Raw genomic sequence first — 19,000 nt, 5'->3', positions numbered from 1 at the left:
GATTAACTTTTGCTAACAAATCTTAATTCAATATAATGAAAAATTGTTGTCGCTTAATTTCACAAGAATTTAATTGCATGATGATATTAATCCTTATGCTCTTGAACGTGATCTTGATCTAATTGCATTGATAATATATGGATCATTCCACTAAAAGTTTTTTGCTTGTCGGTATTTAACCCCCCTAACTTAAATTCCTGGCTTAGACTCTGTGCATATTTTTAATTAACTTCATTTTAACATCTTTATATTTTATATAGCTCTCATATGTTTCCTACTAGCTTTATTAAAACTTTTTTTATTAGTTGTGAATCCCATATTTTTTTTGCACTAACTTTCTTATGGACTAAATTATTATACAATGTAAGATTATGATTAACCAATTTCAAACGTTAAATTTAGAGAAAATGATCCTTATATAAACGAAAATATTAAATACGATTAAATGTATGTGATACTTCAAAGACAAAAATTACCAAACTTTGATTACAAACGAAATTAGATCAGATTATTCCAATCAAGTTGCACAAACCAAAGCAACTACATATATATCATACATGATCAAGAGTAACCATTATCATTAACAACATCAAATAGTAATATTGATTAAAACTAAAACCTTAATATAATTATTAATTAGTATTAGTAGAATTAGCATCATCAATATCAATATTGAAGAAACGAGGACAACTATAAACGGTACAAAACGATTGAAGAACCATCAAAGCCAAGAGTAAAAGAGTAGCCAAAACCACAAGAATCCTCCAAGAATTATACACATACCTTTTCATTATTTTATGCAATTTCCTCTTAATGATATTTTTATAATACCCATTAATATCTTTAATTGCTTCATCAATGAACCCAACTTTACTTAATCTAATAGCTTTAGTCATTCCATTCCATATATTTGCCACATCTTCATCTTTTCTTAAACGACTTATTATTATCTTTTTCTTCCTTAAAATTTCCACATCTTTAGATGTATCAATAATCCCATTCATTAACTCACTAAATCTTGCTAATACCAACTCATTTGATTTTGTTGATGCTTCAAATGCTATAAGATTTCTCATCAAAACTTCTGTATTTCCATCTACACGAATCACAGGAAGATAAAAGATCTTCATCTTGTGATCGAATCGGATGGTCGAAATATCTCCATCTGTTGGACTGAATTCTACTCCTGCATCACACAAGTTTGTAACAGAAGGAATCATGATTTCTTCTACTAAAAGAATTTCTTCTTCATTTCCACCATTTTTACTCTTGCTTTGATCTTCTTTGGTATCTCCAAGAAACATGCTTTCTAACATGGGTGTCATGGCTGACACAATTGGTAACTTTGAAAGGACTTTTATTGGTAATTTTGCAAGAAATTTAAAGGGTTTTAGACTAAGGATATTTTGGAGTTTCTTCATTTGTTTTAATTTAGAGGCAATTTCCCATGTATTAGTAAATACCTCTTTATGCTCACCAAACGATGAGGTGTTTGGATCATCTTCATCATCATCTATCTTCATGGAGAAAATTTTGTCTTCTCTTAGGTCTAGACTCGGAACCATAAGATGGTAAAAAAGATCTAACAAATGTGAACGACAAATAGCTTCTGAAATTGGGTATTTTTCGTTTAAAACAAGAGGAGAAAGTTCCTTACAAACACTCATTAACATAGAAGGTAACAAATTTTGAACCAATTCGGAGGAATTACGTGAGCATTGAATACTTAAGATCTTTTTTAATACAAAAATTGGGATTTGATTTTCAAGCATTAAAATATCGTTAAGGATTGAAATATGAGACAATTTCTTTCCCATGGCGTTAGCCAAGAACGACATTCTAGCTTCAGAAGCTAAAGAATTGTTTTTATTAGCATTAACATGAAGAAATTCTAGTAAGAATAAGCCGTCAATGGCCATCATCCAAGCTAAGGCTTCTCCACCCATGTCTAAATACTTATGATAACTCCCTCTAATTTGATGTTCCTTTTTCATAAGCTTCTTCACAAGTTCTTCAAATTTTAGGTTTTTGAATTCCTTTTGAACTTTTTTTGAGCAAATGAGTTTAAACCTCTCCATCTCATAGAGGTCTTCACGCCAATGATGGTATGGTCCTAAGGCTATGATTTGAGGGCTATATGCTTCGGGCTTCAAAGCCCGAAGCGACTTTGGGACATTATAGACACAAACATTTATGTTGTTTTCATCAACATTATCAATATCATCTTCAACCTCTTGTTCTTCAAAGAAACTCTTAATATGTATAACCCATGAAGATGAGTCAAATGAAGATGAATTCATGGATAATAGTTTGTTTTGGCTGTTGAGCTTTCTCATTTTTTTTTTGTTTGTTTTGTAATGTTTTTGCTTCATGCGAGCTCATACTTAAACTTTATATAGTAGAGACTAGGACTTTAGTTAGGATTTTAATTAATCTCTAATTATTCAGAAATCAACTCAAATACAAGGTTAAGCTAATGGTTGAAACGCCAAAATATGTTATATACTCCAACACGCTCCCTAACACAAGATCCTTTTCGGCTAGAAGCGTGGATGCATCATACTTAAACACTGAATATTCCACATTAAATAAGGGGTGGTTGATATTCGAACAAATGATCTCTTATCACGGTGGCTTCTAATACTACTTAAGGAATCAACTCAACCAAAAGCTTAAGTTGATGAGATCACAATGAAAAGATATCTACGTATACAAATTATGATGAGACCATAAAAAAAAGACTTCCACATGTATTAATTAACCAGAAAATCACAACAAAAAGTGCATATATACAAATTATGAAGGGGAGCAAAACAAAAATATAATTACATGAATCAAAAATTATTACTAACAACAAAAATATGGCATGGCAATTAAGGTGAATTAACGTAAGACATTTACTTTGAATAGAAGGTAATATAAATAAGTAAGAAGAGGCGAGTTAAAAATATAATAAGGCGTGAGTTAGAATGGGCCAGGCCTCCCGCACTGGTCCAAAACATTAATCACGTGGTAAAATCAAAATTGGATTATAGTAAAGATTAGTTGACATTATCTGTCATTTTACTTTACAGAGTGGAGTTTACCTACCAAATAATATTAAGTTTATTAAGAAAAATGATTGCTCTTGCCTGCTTTTAAATTAATTGCAAGTGTTGTCTCTAAGAATGGATGATGGTTTCCCAACTTAATAGTTATGTGGATAATTATGTCTTAGCATATGATGGAAGCAACCAGGAAATATAATATTTCATTTGATTAATCCATTAATTAATAATTGTAATTTACAACTTAAAAAATTGAACCATGACAACAGTAATAATATTTAGCTCTTTTAGGAGAATAGTCACATCAAAATATGTATATGTTATATCCACTAGCCAATTGAACAATTCCGGTTCAATAAAAATACTAATTTAGTTTAACAAGTTTAAATTCAATTAAATAAAATCACTATAGTCGTAGCTGTATGAAGAAGACTTTATTTTTTATTTGTTATATTTTTGTTGTAGAAAGATCGAAGAAATAAAATTTATAGTGCAATTGTAACGCATTTCAACTTGCAAATATGTGTGTATTGTATGATAATTTTTAGCAGTTAACCCTCACTTTATGCGTGATGCTGAGTTGATAATCATGACTACTTCTTAATAATTTAATCCATGTGATATATTTAATAACAATTACTAAAAATTTGATAAAAAAAAATTAAAAAGAGTTAGCACTTTCTAAAAGTAAAATAGTAGAATCAGCCAAAAAAGTCAAATTTTAAGTAGATTATTATAGTTCGCAGCCTATTTCATTTTACCCCCATCCCTTTTATAGGGAACTTTTAAGATTACCTCTGGTTACTTTTCAAACCTTCAATCTCTAACATCTCTCTAAAAACTCTTTCAAAACACTCATTGAACTAAAACAAGCTAAAACTAAAAATGGAATTATAATGGCCAACGAAAACGAGCATCAATATGATTGCGGCATCAATATGATTGTGTTAAAATTTGATTCATGTTCACTTTTTTGGCTATAAAATTAAATTGGAAAATCATATAATTGCAATGTTTGCGGCATTAGAACCTAGATGTCAACATCTTTCCAATAATATATTATATGCCCGATTCCGATAACCGAGTGAGAAATTACGATCGTTTAAAGTTTGTTTGTGCTGAAATTTGATACATGTTCAATCTTTTGGGCATAACGTTTTGTAGAAAAATTGTATTGATGCAAGGTTTACATCATTAGAAACTAGACATGAAGAACTTTACAACGACATATTATATACCCAATTATGACAAGTGAGCGAGAAATGATGACCATTTAAAGTTTGCAAGGATTTTTAACATTTAGTCGCGCGTGACTGAATGTTAGAAACCACTGCAAATTTTCAATGGTCGTCATTTCTCACTCAATCGTCAGAAGTGGGCATATAATATGTCGTTGTAAACCTCTTGAAATCTAATTTTCTAATGTCGCAAACCTTGCATTAATACAATTTTTTTCTATATAAAGTTATGCCCAAAATATTGAACATAAATCAAATTTTAACACAAGCAAATTTTAAACAATCATCATTTCTCACTCGGTTAACAGAATTGGGCATGTAATATATCATTGGAAAAGATCTTGAAGTCTAGGTTCTAATGCGGCAAATATTGCAATAATATGATTTTCTATCAAAAGTTTTCGCCAAAAGAGTGATTATGTATCAAATTTTAACACAAAACGTGTAATTAGATTTATTTTTTGATTTTTAGAAATTGTTTCGTTTTTAAAATTAATTAATAAATTTAGTTTAGTAATAATAAAGGTTAATTTTATAATTAAAAATAGATTTAAAGGCATTTTAGTAATTTTATTAATAAAAGGGGTGGCGATATAATGAAAACGGTTGCGAAAATCAAGGCTTAGGTAAACTAAAACCTTTATCAGAAACATTAGCAACAACCCATTGACTTTAACAATACACAAATCAGCTTTTTTGTTTTCAATAAAAAGGAATCAACATCTACTTTCTATACAAAATAAATATTATATTACTTTATAATAAATGAATCAACTAAAAATAACGTTCTTAAAAAAACATAATATTACCTAAAATTATTTAAATGGTGCAAATATCCTCTAAACATTAGCATAAATTAAAGAAATAAACGTATTTTTAAGAAAGTGTGCATTTGTATGCACAAAACAAAAAAGGATCAGGTTTTCAAAATTTCTACTAGATGTAGTGAATTGATGAATGCAATAATCTTTCCATGAGTGGCGATAGGGCAAAACTAGTCGGTTTGAGGTGTTCTTGGCCTTGATGGGTTTTTCAATAGCTCTATCCTGCAATTAGTGCCACTTGGTGGTTTGTCCCTTTATGGTGCTACTATTCTGCCTTTTCTTTGAGAAGTTTCGTACAACCTAGTCTCCTCATAATCTGGCTTTGCTCGATTTGTTGCCCCATCTCATGCATCCTTGCTAGGTGTTGTTAGCCTGTTGGGCACGTCTCTCATTGTGATTTGATATGTTTGTTCGATTTTCTTGAGGTTGGAGTGCATGAGCTGGTCCAAACTACCTATAATTTTTCCTAGCTCAAATTGTGTTTAAGTTGTTCCCTTTTTGTTTTTCTTTTGCATTTGTTTAGTTTTTGGAACAATTAATCTTAACTGTTAGTTTGTAAATTCTTTCTTAGTGGGTAAATTAGTTGCTAAAGATATGAGAGTTAGTGGGATCATGTTGACGCGTTATCAAAAGTTAGTTTTCTTTAATTAAGTAGTTTTAATTACTTAGGTTGGTGAATGCAGTAGTTTTATGTTTATCCCTCTATCATACTTTCTTTGATTTTTTCCAACTAATTGGTATCAAGAGCCAGGTTTCTTGTAAGCCTATCCCCTTCTACGCTTTTTTCTTCATGGCATCTAACCATTTTTCAATCTTCATTCCTAAATTTAATGGAGAAAATTATCATATAAAAATTATGGACAAATTAAATTGTAAAATAGCCTAGAACACTTACATGTTTAAATTCGGGTGTGTCGTGAGAAATTTTCACAACTATTATGGGTTATAAGTCTCAAAAAGAGCATGGGAAAAACTTAAGAAGGATTTTGAGGGCAATGCTCAAATTAAATTGTTGCAAATTTAAATTTTAAAAAAGAGTAAGAGAAAATGGGGAAGAAAACCTGTGAAGGAGTCAAAGAGTAAAGAAATTCATCGTCAATCAAATCAAGCTACTTGGTGGAGACTTTACAAGATAAAGAGTGGTGGGCAAGATTTTATTTACTCTTCCGAAAAGGTATGAATCATAAATTTCCTGACTTGAAGATGCTAAAGAAATTTCAAAGTTGACATTTGCAGAATTGATTAACTCACTTAATGTCACAGATTAAAGAAGTAGCATGAAAGATAGAGGTAGAGACAATTAAATTTTACTATTTAAGTTTAATATAGTAAAAATTATTAATCATAAATTAGATGAACAATATAGAATTACTAAGAATAATTCCAAATCACAAAAATAAGATGAAAAGATTGAAAGTGTGAATAATAAAAAGCAATTTTTCCATTCACTCCTATAAAATAAGATTGTACATATAATATAATTAAACAAAAATTTTATATAGCATAATGAACTTAAATTTTCCTTACTATATAATGTGAAGTATTAACATAAAGCCTTGTACATTTCTGCAGATTAACAACATAAATAAAATATAATTAATCTTAATGTTGGTTTGCTGGTAATAAAAACTTCAGCAACTTAACCTCCCTCGATTGCAATTAGTTAGTACTAATTAAAATGTAATAATATACATATACATTTCTATTTAAAATATAAGAGACTTATTTCAAAAACAAAAAAATAATAATTAGAGAAAATAATTGCAAAACTTAGATTGTGTTTGAGGAGCAATTAGTAGTACAATCCTTCCAGCAAGAGAATAATCCCTTAAGCCCTGGTTGTCTTGGGAGTGAAACATGATCTCTTTCTCGTTGCTGTAACACTTTCAAAAACTCATCTGAACTAAGGCTTCCATCTCCATTCAAATCAAATACTTGAAATATTATGTCCACCACCTTTTGACTTAGTTTTATCCCACATACCTTGCTCCACCAAATTAAAAAACAAAGTAATTAATATTATAAAGGGACATATTTATACTTTGAATTAATATATTTTATGATCATTTACAAGCATATATAATAATCTTGATGTTATCTCTAAATAGATTAACTTTTGATCAAGTGTGTATCAACCATAAAATTCAATTATTAAATAACACAAAACAAAGGTTTCTCCACGTAAAAAACAACGTATATGCTTCAAGTGCAAAATGTCCAACCGTACAAGCCCTTTTGAATTATAGGGTGTCAAATACAATTTTATAATAGTTTTCCTTTAGTAATCTTTACTTTATGTGTTTAGACTCCAAACTCGTCATAAACAAGAAAGTTTAACAAGCTATGCACTCTCTTGTATTAACTTTATATGTCGCATTGGCAATTACTCTATCCACCAATCACTTTATATAGTGTAGTTGAATCTTGTTTTATCTTGATATATTACATTTTCATTTTACTATTACTGTTGTAATATTTTACCATGCCTTTTGTACTTTTCTGTTTTGATCTGTAACCACCTTTTCTATAAAAGAGAAGTACATGCAACATGTGTAAAGTGAGTAACAAAATTACAAAACAACAAAGCAAGATTCCTTTTCTCTCTCCTAAACCCCATTCTTCCTCATGTGCTATACTGCTTTGTTTCTTGATTAATAGGCTTTCAAGTGTGTAACAATAGTGGTTCTAACATGGCATCAACCTTCTCTCGGTCCTAATCTTTAGATTTTGTTCTCCTTTTGCTCCCGCTTATATTGCATATTGGTCCAATTTTTTCTTTCTTTCTTTCTTGAACCCTAAATATCCTAAAACAATGCAAGCATTTATTATTTGCATCTATCAGACCATGCTGGTTCTAAGCTTGTTTCTACTCCTTTTGATGGCACTGGCTACACGGATTGGAAAAGCTCGATGATTATTGGTCTTACCATCAAAAACAAAATGTCTTTTGTTGATGGCACCTTGCCTCAATCCTCTTCTACCTCTTCTGATCATAAAGCTTGGATTCGTAGCAACAATATGGTAATCGGATGGCTCATCGCTTCTATGGATCGTTTAACTACTCAAAGTATAATGTATTGTAGTACTGCTCAAGAAATATGGTCTGATCTTGAAGAGCATTTTGGTCAAGCATCTATGGCATCGCTTTATTCTCTCCAAGAACAGCTCACAAACATGTCTCCACAACCAGACCAACATATTGCTGATTACTTCACCAAAATGAAGACTATTTGGGATGAACTTGATCATCTAAGTTCTCTTCCTTATTGTAAATGCAATGGTTGTGTATGTGGTTTAACCAAGCAGTTTCTTAAGTTACAACAGGACCAACGCATGATGCACTATTCTCATGAAAGTTAATGATAATTTTCAAAAAGTAAGAACCACTATTATGATGGAACAAGCTCCATCAATTTCCCAAGCCCATCGCCTTCTACTTCAAGAGCAACGTCACAAGGAATTAACACAGCTATCCACTCCTATGCCTGATTACATGGCTTTCGTTTCAGACCGTAAAACTAATTACCAGCCACATTACTCTTCCTCTAACAAGCTGCCTGAACGTTCTAAAATCGGTAGAATCGGTTCGTAGTATCGTGTGATCCTACAAATATGCATTAATGGGCTTTGGATTATTGATTATCAACTATAATTGTTTTCTTTTTAAGTTTTAAGGTGTAAGTAAAACCTTATTTGACTTTATCTCTTAATTCTTTTTAAAAAAATAATTTTAATAATCATTTTTAAACTACAAATGAAGAAAAACTTTAATTTTATAAAAGTATTGATATAATTATTTTAAGTTTTTGTTTACGCGTAGTGAAATCTGTATTAAATGAACATATTTTACGATTGCAATTACACATGTAGAATTGGATCGTTCGATCGTGGGATCGTAGAATCGTGTTATGATCCTACCACCTAAATTTTTGAGCTGAGTAGGATCGCACGATTCTACCACATTAAGATTCCACCTACGATCCGTATCGGTCGCCTATTTTTGGATCGTAAAATCGTAGAATGGTAGATCAAAATCGGGATTCTAATAACTAGGATTTCTGGTACTAAATGTCCTTCACGCTATTTGTGTGACCATTGCAAAATTAGTGGTCCTTCCATTGATCGTTGCTTCAACATTCATGGATATCCTCCTTCTACAAAATCTAGAAAATGTGTTGCTGCTCTTGTTCATTATGCTGCTAATGATACTATTTCCTATGTTGAGAATATTGATTTTACTATTACTCAATTTAATACTCTCCTTTCTCTTCTTGGCAAATACAAACAAACTGATGTTGATAACTGTGTTCCTACCTCCACAAATTTTATCACTAATCCTAACCTAGCAAGTATATATTGCCTTCTCTCTAAACATGACTGATCATGTGTGCCATTCCTTATCATCATTTATCAATATTAGACAATTCAAAATCATTATATTACTAACTTGATGGTCGCAAACTCCGTATAAATATGGTTGGAGACATACAACTTCTTTATAATATTCATTTGCCCAATGTTCTTTATGTTCCACAATTTAATTTTAATCTTGTTTCTGTACAACGTTTATGTGCGGATAATAAGCTTACTCTAGATTTCACTCACACTCATTGTTTCTCCTTCATCCTAGGTCAACTTGACAACTTTTGACAATAAGCCAGATTCATCCTTATTATGGCATCTTCGCTTAGGCCACACATTATTACACAACTTAAAGCTAGTTTGTCCTCATGTTGATACCAAGAAATTGAAGCATCATGTCATTTGTACTATTTGCCCAAGGGCTAAGCAAACTAGACTTCCTTTTTCATCTAGTCCAATTAAGACACTTATCCCTTTCCAATTAATACATATAGATGTATGGGGTCCATACACCCAACCAACACACAATTCTTGTTCTTATTTTCTCACTATTGTTGATGATTTTACACGATGTACATGGATTTTCTTAATGAAGAGCAAGTCTGAATCTGTTTCTCACCTTATGCATTTTATTGAATATGTTGCTACACAATTTAATAGCACAGTCCATACCGTCCGTTTTGATAATGAAAAAGAGTTGTGTGAAGGCCTTATACTACGTACACTTGTATCATTCCAAAGGCATAATTGATCAAAAGAGTTGTGTTGACACACAACAATAAAACATGTTGTCGAGCGCAAACACAAACACTTACTCGAGGTTGCTCGTGCTCTATATTTTCAATCTCATGTTCCACTAAAATTTTAGGGTGAATGTGTTCTTTCTGCATACTATCTTATTAATCGCTTACCTATGTCCACTCTTAATTTCATCTCACCCTATGAGAAGTTATATGTTCATGCTCCTCCTGTTAATCATCTTCGCACTTTTGGTTGTCTTTGCTATATCTCTACCCTTAAACAAGGTCGCGAAAAATTTTAACCCTGAGATGATCCTTGTGTCTTTTTAGGCTACCCCTTTGCTCAAAAAGCCTACAAGATATATAATCTTATCACTCACAAAATTACCATTTCTAGGGATATTATATTCCATGAATATAATTTTCCTTTTCAACAAATACTTTTAGTGACCCACCTTCTCCTACAATTTACTTACCCACTTCCCCTCCCTTACCTTTTACTACACCCTATCCTACAAATCTACCCCAAAACCATCCCCTACCCCAATCTTTATCTCAAGAAAGTATTCACACTTCCCCACATGCTGATTTCTATTCCCAAGACACTTCCTTATAAAATGACAACACATCCCCCACCTTACCACCAACTTCTATTACCCAACAGTCCGAATTTAGTATTCCCACACCTCTTGATTTTTCTACTTCCCATAATGATGAGCCTTCTTTACTTGTAGACTTATCCTCTTACTCTCTCCTTCCCTCTGAACCCACTCGCAAATCCCTCAGAAAACCCAACTTACCTTCCCATCTTCAAGATTATATTTGTAATAACACCATCACTCATTGGTGCAATCTTATTTTTCATGATCAACTTCCCTCATCTCATACTACTTTCTTTGCCTCTCATTCCCTATACAAAGAACCCAAAACATATGTTGCTGCTATGATCCTCTATGGGTACAAGCTATGCAATTTGAATTACAAACCCTTGACAAAAACAATACTTAGGATATTGCTCAGTTGCCTATTGGTAAAAAGCCCATTGGTTGCAAATGGGTCTATAAAATCAAGCTATAATCAGATGGCACTCTGGAACATTACAAAGCCCGTTTTGTGGCCAAAGGTTACACACAAGAATATGGTATTGATTATCAGGAGACTTTCTCTCCTGTTGTTAAAATGACAACTATTCGTACTTATTGCTCTTGCTGCCTTCCAAAAGTGGTATTTTTCTCAATTAGACATTAACAATGCTTTGCTTCACGGGGATTTACATGAACATGTATATATGACTTTGCCTCCTGGTCTTTCTTATCTTGCCTATACTGTTTGTAAGTTGAAGAAATCCTTTTATAAACTCAAACAAGCATTTCGTTAGTGGTTTGCTATACTGAAATTTCGAATTAAAGAAATAAGGCTTTGGTCAGTCTCAGTATGATTCATCTTTGTTTATCAAACATGCTGGTTCTTCCCTTACATTGGCAGTCATTTATGTTGACGATATCATTCTAACTCGTGATGACCCTACTATCATTTCTAACTTAAAGTAGCATTTTCACAAGGTTTTTAGTATCAAAGACTTGGGTTCCTTAAGGTTCTTTCTTGGATTTAAGGTTAATTATCTACCCGATGGTATTACTATATCCCAACACAAGTTCACTCAAGAAATGCTTCGTGATAGTGGCTTTTCTACCTTCAAACCTGTGGTCACTCCCTTACCCCTCAACCTTAAACTACGAAAGGCAAACTCTCCACCCTTACCCAATCCTCAACTCTATCCCACTCTCGTTGGTAAACTCAATTTCCTCATCCATACTCGCCCTGACCTTGCTTACACTATTCAAACATTGAGCCAATATATGCAAGCTCCTACTGAAGCTCATTTTGAAGCCCTTCAACACACTCTAAACTATGTTTAAAACACAATTGGCCAAGGCATTCTCCTTCGTGCTACAGATCACCTTTCTTTACAGGCCTTTTCTGATTCGGATTGGGGTTTATGTGTTGATACTCGTAGGTGTATATATAACTGGCTATTTCCTCTTATTTGATCAATCTTCCATCAGCTGGAAATCTAAGAAACAAACAACCGTCTCTAAATCATCATCTGAGGCTGAATATCGTGCCATGGCCTCAGCAGCCTTTGAAGTGACCTGGACAGTTCGTCTTCTTGAAGAGTTAGGGGTCACCAACCTACTTCCGATGACCTTACACTGTGACAATCAATCTGCTCTCAATATTGCTCACATTTCTGTTTTTCATTATCGCACTAAACACATTGAAATCGACTACCACTTTACACGGGAATAGGTCATGGAAGGCTTATTACAGCTAACGTATCTTCCTACCTCTAATCAACTAGCTGATGTATTCACTAAAATACTTCCTTCTACACAATTTCAGCAGCTTCTGTCCAAGCTTGGAATGCTTGAGGGGGATCTTGATATATTACATTTTCAATTTACTATTACTATTGTAATATTTACCATGCCTTTTGTACTTTTATTTATTGGTCAGTGAACACCTCTTCTATAAAAGAATAGTACATAAAACATGTGTAAAGTGAGTAACAAAATTGCAAAACAATAAAGCAAGATTCATTTTCTCTCTCTTACACCTTATTCTTCCTCGTGTACTCTACTGCTTTGTTTCTTGATTATAGAGCTTCAAGTATGTAACAATGGTGGTTCTAACATTTTAATCGTTTTTGTGTAAATTGTCATTTTATAATTTTAATTATACACAGATAGAGATATTATAAACAGAATTACTGCATTGGCAAATGCGCAGAAGTAAATAAAACATATTATATAATATAGTGAATAGAAGGGAGTAAATTAATGATAATAAAAGGGTGACCAAGACTCAATGAAGATAACGTATAAATTCAATAGGAGAGAATAGATTATAATAAAAATCGAAACTTGCTAATGGTTATAAAGACTCCATCAAAATAACTTAAAATTTTGAAGAGATTTTCTAGCCAACTGCATTAACCGGATTAAAAAGGCAAGCATAGAAAGTAGAATACGTACATGAGAAGCGGCCCTTTGGAAATCATGTTTTGTCAAGAGCCCATCATTAGCTTTGCTATGACTAAAAATTGCCAAAGAAAGTGGGCGTAAACCCTTCCTTAATTCATCAAATTTCTTGAATTCGTCAAATGTAATACGAATATCTTTAAGCTTAGGATCATTGCTTAGTTGATCAACTTGATTAAGAAATTTGGTTGTATGGCTCATATCAGCTGATGCTACCATTGATAAGGCAAAGTCCCGTGCAGATATTGTACCCCGTGACTTGTGATCATAATGTGCGAACTCCAACTTTAAAATCTACCAAACAAGTGATTTGTACTTAATTATCATTAAAATGAAATTAACAAGTTTGCATTAATTCTTGATTGAAAGGATATCTTAGTGTAATTTCTTATTATTGGTCTGACCCATTAATTAAAAATGAAAATAAAAAAACAAAAATAAAAAATAAAATCGGTTATTTTGTGAACTACCGTTAAGTTTAATTTAATTAATATTTAGTTTTTAAGATATACATAATATGATTTTTTGTATGGGTTCGTTTTATAGTTAGATTGTATCATACACAACACGCTGAACAATTTGATTAAAGCGCGTTAAGTAGGAAGGAATAGGGAAAAAGAACGCATACTTCAGTTTGCAAATCTCTGAAAAACTGAATAAATTTGTCGTGTTGAAGAGCTTGATTTCCATCTTTACCAAAGAAATACTCGATAAGACCACCATTTTCTAAGGCAAAACGCGGACCATCAGTATGTTGTCTTCCTTGTTTCTTGTGCGTTCGCATTAAATCCATAACTTTCTTGAATTCCTCCCTGTCTATTTCTCTAACATTGGTCATTGGATATAAACATTTATCAGTAATCTTGATTGTCGAAGCCATATATTTTGCTTAATAAAACAACGTAACGAGGAATAATAATTGTTACCCGTTATGGTCTAAGTCGAACATTTTGAAAGCCACACAAAAGCTTGATTCTGGTATGCTCAACACACTCACCAAAAATAAGTACCTGAAATTCTTATTTTAATTCCATCTCCTTTTTTCATGATATCTAATATTTTTTTTAATACTTAATATCTCTTATTATATTATACATATGGAAAAATATAAAAATTAGTTTTTAATAATATTTGATTTGATACGAATTGAACAAGTAACTACTTGATTAAATACTTTAACTTATATATTAACATATAAAATACAAATTAAGAGTAAACTATAAATAGCGTCTAAAAAATATATTAGAAACTTTCATTAAATATGAGGGAGTATGATGCCTCCTTCAAACTTAAATTACCTGTTTATTTAACAAATGACTTTTTGAAAACTTAAATTACTTATAGCAAATTTAGTCAAACACCTACTAATATTTGTAAGTCTAAACAATTTACAGACTATATTTATTTTGAATAACAAAAATAGTCTAAAATCCGTCGTTACACTTGGATATATACCAACTGAATTTTGACTGTTTTTGTTAGTCAAAATTAAGTGTTTTTATTACAGTGATACAACTAACTTATTACTTTTCCCCGTGAATTATGAATGGAATAGAGAAATACTCCCCCTTCCTTGAAATTGTTTTATTTATTAATTTGGATAATTCAATTTATTGTTTCATTTAATAATCTTTCTATTAATATCACAAATTTTGGACACAATTAACCTTGTACATTATCATTTTAATATTTTAATAATGCGTATAGTCTACATATATTTCCCACTAATTTTATTTTAACATCTATTAAATATTTGCAGTTTTATATTTTTTCCACTAACTTATTACTTTAATATTTTTGTAATGCTTATAATCCCCACTTTTCTTCCAACAAATTTATTTTTTTATTAAATAATAAATTTACGATCTTGAAGAATCCATTATTCTTTTGTAGGAAGAACTTTAAAAAACAGAGATTAATACCTAAAAAAAATGGTACCAACAACAGACAAATCAACTTTGAAACACCTATAACTAATCCTAAACTAGGGTTTCCAATTGTTTAATATAAAAAAAAAAAGTTTTTAAGTAAAATAAGACCATAAAAGTTAAGTGTGAAAAATGGAGTAATTTGGGTGAAAGGTAGTTTTAAAGAAGTAAAGGAGTATGTAGGAGCTCACTCAGGAAAAGATATGAAGCCATCATTGTTGGTGTCAAAGAGCATGAAAAACTGAGAGGGAGCACATTGCAAATGATCTCCCGGAGATTGTTCTCCCATCAAAAACCCTCCTCTAACATAATCTGATTCAGATGGTGGAAATACTGGAATTACTGCCCTCATCAAATCCCCTGCTGTCATTAAGTATTCACCACTCGAAGATCGAACAGAAGCAAAGTATTCAAATACCTGAAACCAATTATATGTACTTTCAAATCGTCACTACGTCACTTTTTCAATAGCCCACCACTCAAGTTACTTGCCTCAAACTCAAGTTAATTTGTCTTAAAAACATCAACTTTGCAATCTAATTAATATTATTTGGATCTAATTACATTTAACGTTCACCATTTAAAATAACATTCCTATATGTTTTCAATAAATAATGTTAAGTAACATTGCGGTTATGTGGCGGGCATGTGCGTATTAGGCGGACGTTGGGCCAATTAATAAACCCCTCACAAGTCACACCCATAACTTATATGTCAACCATAATGTGTATGACTAATTAGTCGTAATTATAAATCCATTTACTACCCACCGTTCTTATATAATCTAAATCGATATGTTGATAAAATACCAACATATAATCTTACATTGATGATAGAATAAGATATGAGTAGTATATAAGGTTGGTACGTGGTCTGTTTCTCTTACTGACATATATTTTTAAAAAGGAAACTTATTATCATGGCGGGTTCATTAGGCTTTTTCACGATCGTCTAGGGCCCTAGAAATAACAAATCTCAAATATTAGATGGTGCTATTCAGTTTCGGAGCAATATTTTTTTAAGTGATTTTTTAAAACTTTTTTATATTTGAAATAATTTTAGTGTATAATATTGCAATACATTTTGTGTTAGAAATATTTTTATTGAAGTTGGAAAAATTTATCTTTTGATATAATGAAGGACTCTATTTAAAAGACATCAAAAATAAATAAGGTCTTCAAAATCTTTGCACCGCCCATGTTATGTTTGTGTATAGTCTATTTCATGTCAATTTGTACACATGAGCCATAAGTGATCATTAGCTTGCATTGTCTACCCGAACCCATGTCAGTTCGTCTCAAAATCGACTCTAATTCCACCCTTCCTTCCCTGCTATTCCAAGATAGAAGAGTTAAGATTCGGGAATGTTTGTGAATGATGATGTTACCTTCTCTGGTGGGCTTCGTATCCGAATGCGTTTCTCATAGTTGAAGAACACTCTTTTTCTATATTCATCTGAAAAATATGCAAATTTCTTGATATAAGTAAGAACTATTAAATTTATATTATTAATTAATCAATTAATACAACACACAACTCAAAGATTTACTCCCTTTCTTCTACATGTGTTTCCCCTCAATAATTAATGACATTGATTTTAGTGAGGATAAATAGAATATAAAAATTAAAATTATAGAAACAAAGAAACAAAAATTGCTTAGTCTTTTAATGAACGTAAGTTTAGGGCTCTATCTAAAATTAAATTTCATCAATATAGACATGAATACTTGAGAATATTTCTAACATATGTAAGCATTACTTTTTCTTATTTATGGTTTTCTTGGTAGATTATACTATCATTTTTTCAAAAGCTTACTATCATAATTCATATGTATTAATTAGAAAAAAAAATAAATTCTCTTTAAGGAGAAATGGAGAAAATATTGAAAATCGTTTCTTGATTCACTTGGTTTAGGTGCACGTACCATGAAGCTAAATGTTTCGAACAATAAATCTAATGAAAGAACAAATTATTAGTCCATATTTGAAACATATCCAACATTTGTATTTTTTAACACCAATGTATTTAAATAATCATATAGAATGATCCACATTATTCCCAAATCATGTCTCACATTGCAAATTGCATAATCATATTATCATACTTAATATATGTCGGTCATAGAAAATAAATATGATTAAGGCCTTGGAGAGATATAAAATGGCAACTCATATTAAACACAATGCAAATTGCAATATTACACTAAAAAAGCATACCTTTGAAGAGAAATTTAGGCTTCTTCTCAGGAGAAGCATCCTTAATCTCTGATCGATCATCACCTATTCCTGCATCAGCACATGCGACAAGAGCAAGCCCATCATGGATTGATGATGCCGTCAAGTAACAAAGACCCAAGCCCGACCCGACAAGAAAAGGCCCGGATGACAACCATCTCAATAATCCAGGAAATGAAGAGTCATGAGCACCCTCAAATTTCCTACCAGATGATGATGAAATGTACGACTCTGATCTGCTGCAAAATCTTTGGAGGTGGGGCCCTTTATTAAGTGGGATCTGGATTAGGCTAATTAATGGTTGTGTTCTTCTCCAAGTTAAACGCATAGTTAACGTTTTAATTGATAGGCCTTTTAGGGGGGTAAAAATGTAGGAGGAAAAGGAACTAAAGAAAATGAAAACAATAGAAGAAATCAAAGGAAATTGGAATTTTTCAGCAAGAAAAGAATTGGCGAGCGAGAGAAATAGTAGGATCAAAGCTTCTACTAATAAGAAAATTATTAGTTTTTTTTCTTAAAGTTTGTTAAAACTTGTTAATTACTTGATTATTTTATTATTGTTATTGTTGTCTATTTCCTACTATCATATCAACTAGATATAATATAATAATAGTTGTCTTGCGTAAAGAAAATATACGTAGACAACAACGAAGAATAATAATTTATTAATTAATATAGTCCAGCTTGTTTTATTTGACAATAAAGGTTTTGTATCATTGTTGTTGAACCTTTAAAAATAAATCTCATATATGTTAATTTGAGGCGACTTAATTTAATTTTACATAGTTACATAAAAGTTAATCATCTTAATGTTACTAATGCTTAACCATAAATTTCAAAGTTTATATCATAAGTGGATTTTGTTTATGTTGGCAATTTTACTGTTAAGATTTTAACATGCCTTTGATATTATTTTCATGGCTACTAATCCAGGCCTCCATATTATTGAAAAAAAAAAAAACTGAACTTATCATTTAGTTTTCATTCATCAAATATTTATCCTACAAATATACGGTGATATACTTTCAAGATGCCATAGTTCCAACATTCTTAAACAAAAGTTTAAAAAAAAAAAAAAAAAAAAAGCAGGAGAAAATATTCAAAAACCCATAAAAGCCACGCTTAAGAAAGTGTTATTCTTTAACTTTTTTTCTTGAGATAAGTTGCTTGTGTTATTCCTCAAAACATACCTTTATGTTCTTCACATTGGGAATTCAAATAGTTGGCAATTAAAAGGGCCATAAAAGAAAAACTACTATGAATTCCTTTTAAATCTATAGGCTTGTTTTATGGCTACAAGGCACTTGCACAATGTGTTATGGTAGAGTTTAACTATGCCAGGATCGGAATAATTGTATAAAATAAGAGAATATATAAGATACATGAAACCACAAATAAGCTTTTGGACATTCTATTCAAATCATTACAGTTGTTGAAATAATTGCCGAGATCGATACGACGCTAAGAATTTTAATGAACGATAATAAAAACAATGAACTAAACAAATGTTTGATAATGTAAAACTAGCAAAAGGGACACAGAGATTTAAAGAGGTTTACCCAATGATGGCTACGTCCTCCGTGTG

At 31.4% G+C, this 19,000-nt stretch overlaps 2 protein-coding genes across 2 annotated transcripts; both read right to left on the bottom strand.

The window, feature by feature from the left end:
• Positions 1–458: 458 nt before the first annotated feature.
• LOC130816032 (putative UPF0481 protein At3g02645) lies at positions 459–2,353 on the bottom strand. Its single transcript, XM_057682602.1, has one exon. The coding sequence runs from the start codon at positions 2,334–2,336 to the stop codon at positions 633–635; it is 1,704 nt and encodes a 567-aa protein (XP_057538585.1). The 5' UTR covers positions 2,337–2,353; the 3' UTR covers positions 459–632.
• A 4,319-nt stretch (positions 2,354–6,672) lies between these two features.
• LOC130815534 (calcium uptake protein, mitochondrial-like) lies at positions 6,673–17,743 on the bottom strand. The gene is made up of 7 exons (XM_057682024.1): positions 17,398–17,743; positions 16,568–16,635; positions 15,372–15,598; positions 14,179–14,262; positions 13,881–14,076; positions 13,247–13,546; positions 6,673–7,092 (listed from the first exon to the last, which is right to left on the bottom strand). Exons 1-7 carry the CDS (start codon positions 17,741–17,743, stop codon positions 6,880–6,882), a joined length of 1,434 nt encoding a protein of 477 aa, XP_057538007.1. The 3' UTR covers positions 6,673–6,879.
• Positions 17,744–19,000: the final 1,257 nt, after the last annotated feature.

The sequence above is a fragment of the Amaranthus tricolor genome, chromosome 6, assembly GCF_026212465.1.
Source record: "Amaranthus tricolor cultivar Red isolate AtriRed21 chromosome 6, ASM2621246v1, whole genome shotgun sequence".
Taxonomy (NCBI): Eukaryota; Viridiplantae; Streptophyta; class Magnoliopsida; order Caryophyllales; family Amaranthaceae; genus Amaranthus; species Amaranthus tricolor.
Note: the sequence above shows the minus strand (reverse complement) of the source record. Positions and strands in the feature narration are given on the sequence as shown.

Bases quoted from the DNA above. Each gene is read 5' to 3' on its own strand.
- LOC130816032 (XM_057682602.1), bottom strand. From the start codon at position 2,336: ATGAGAAAGCTCAACAGCCAAAACAAACTATTATCCATGAATTCATCT.
- LOC130815534 (XM_057682024.1), bottom strand. From the start codon at position 17,743: ATGCGTTTAACTTGGAGAAGAACACAACCATTAATTAGCCTAATCCAG. The intron at 16,636-17,397 runs GTATGCTTTTTT...CATATTTTTCAG, and splicing joins GCCTAAATTTCTCTTCAAAG to ATGAATATAGAAAAAGAGTG. The intron at 15,599-16,567 runs GTAACATCATCA...AATTGGTTTCAG, and splicing joins TACGAAGCCCACCAGAGAAG to GTATTTGAATACTTTGCTTC.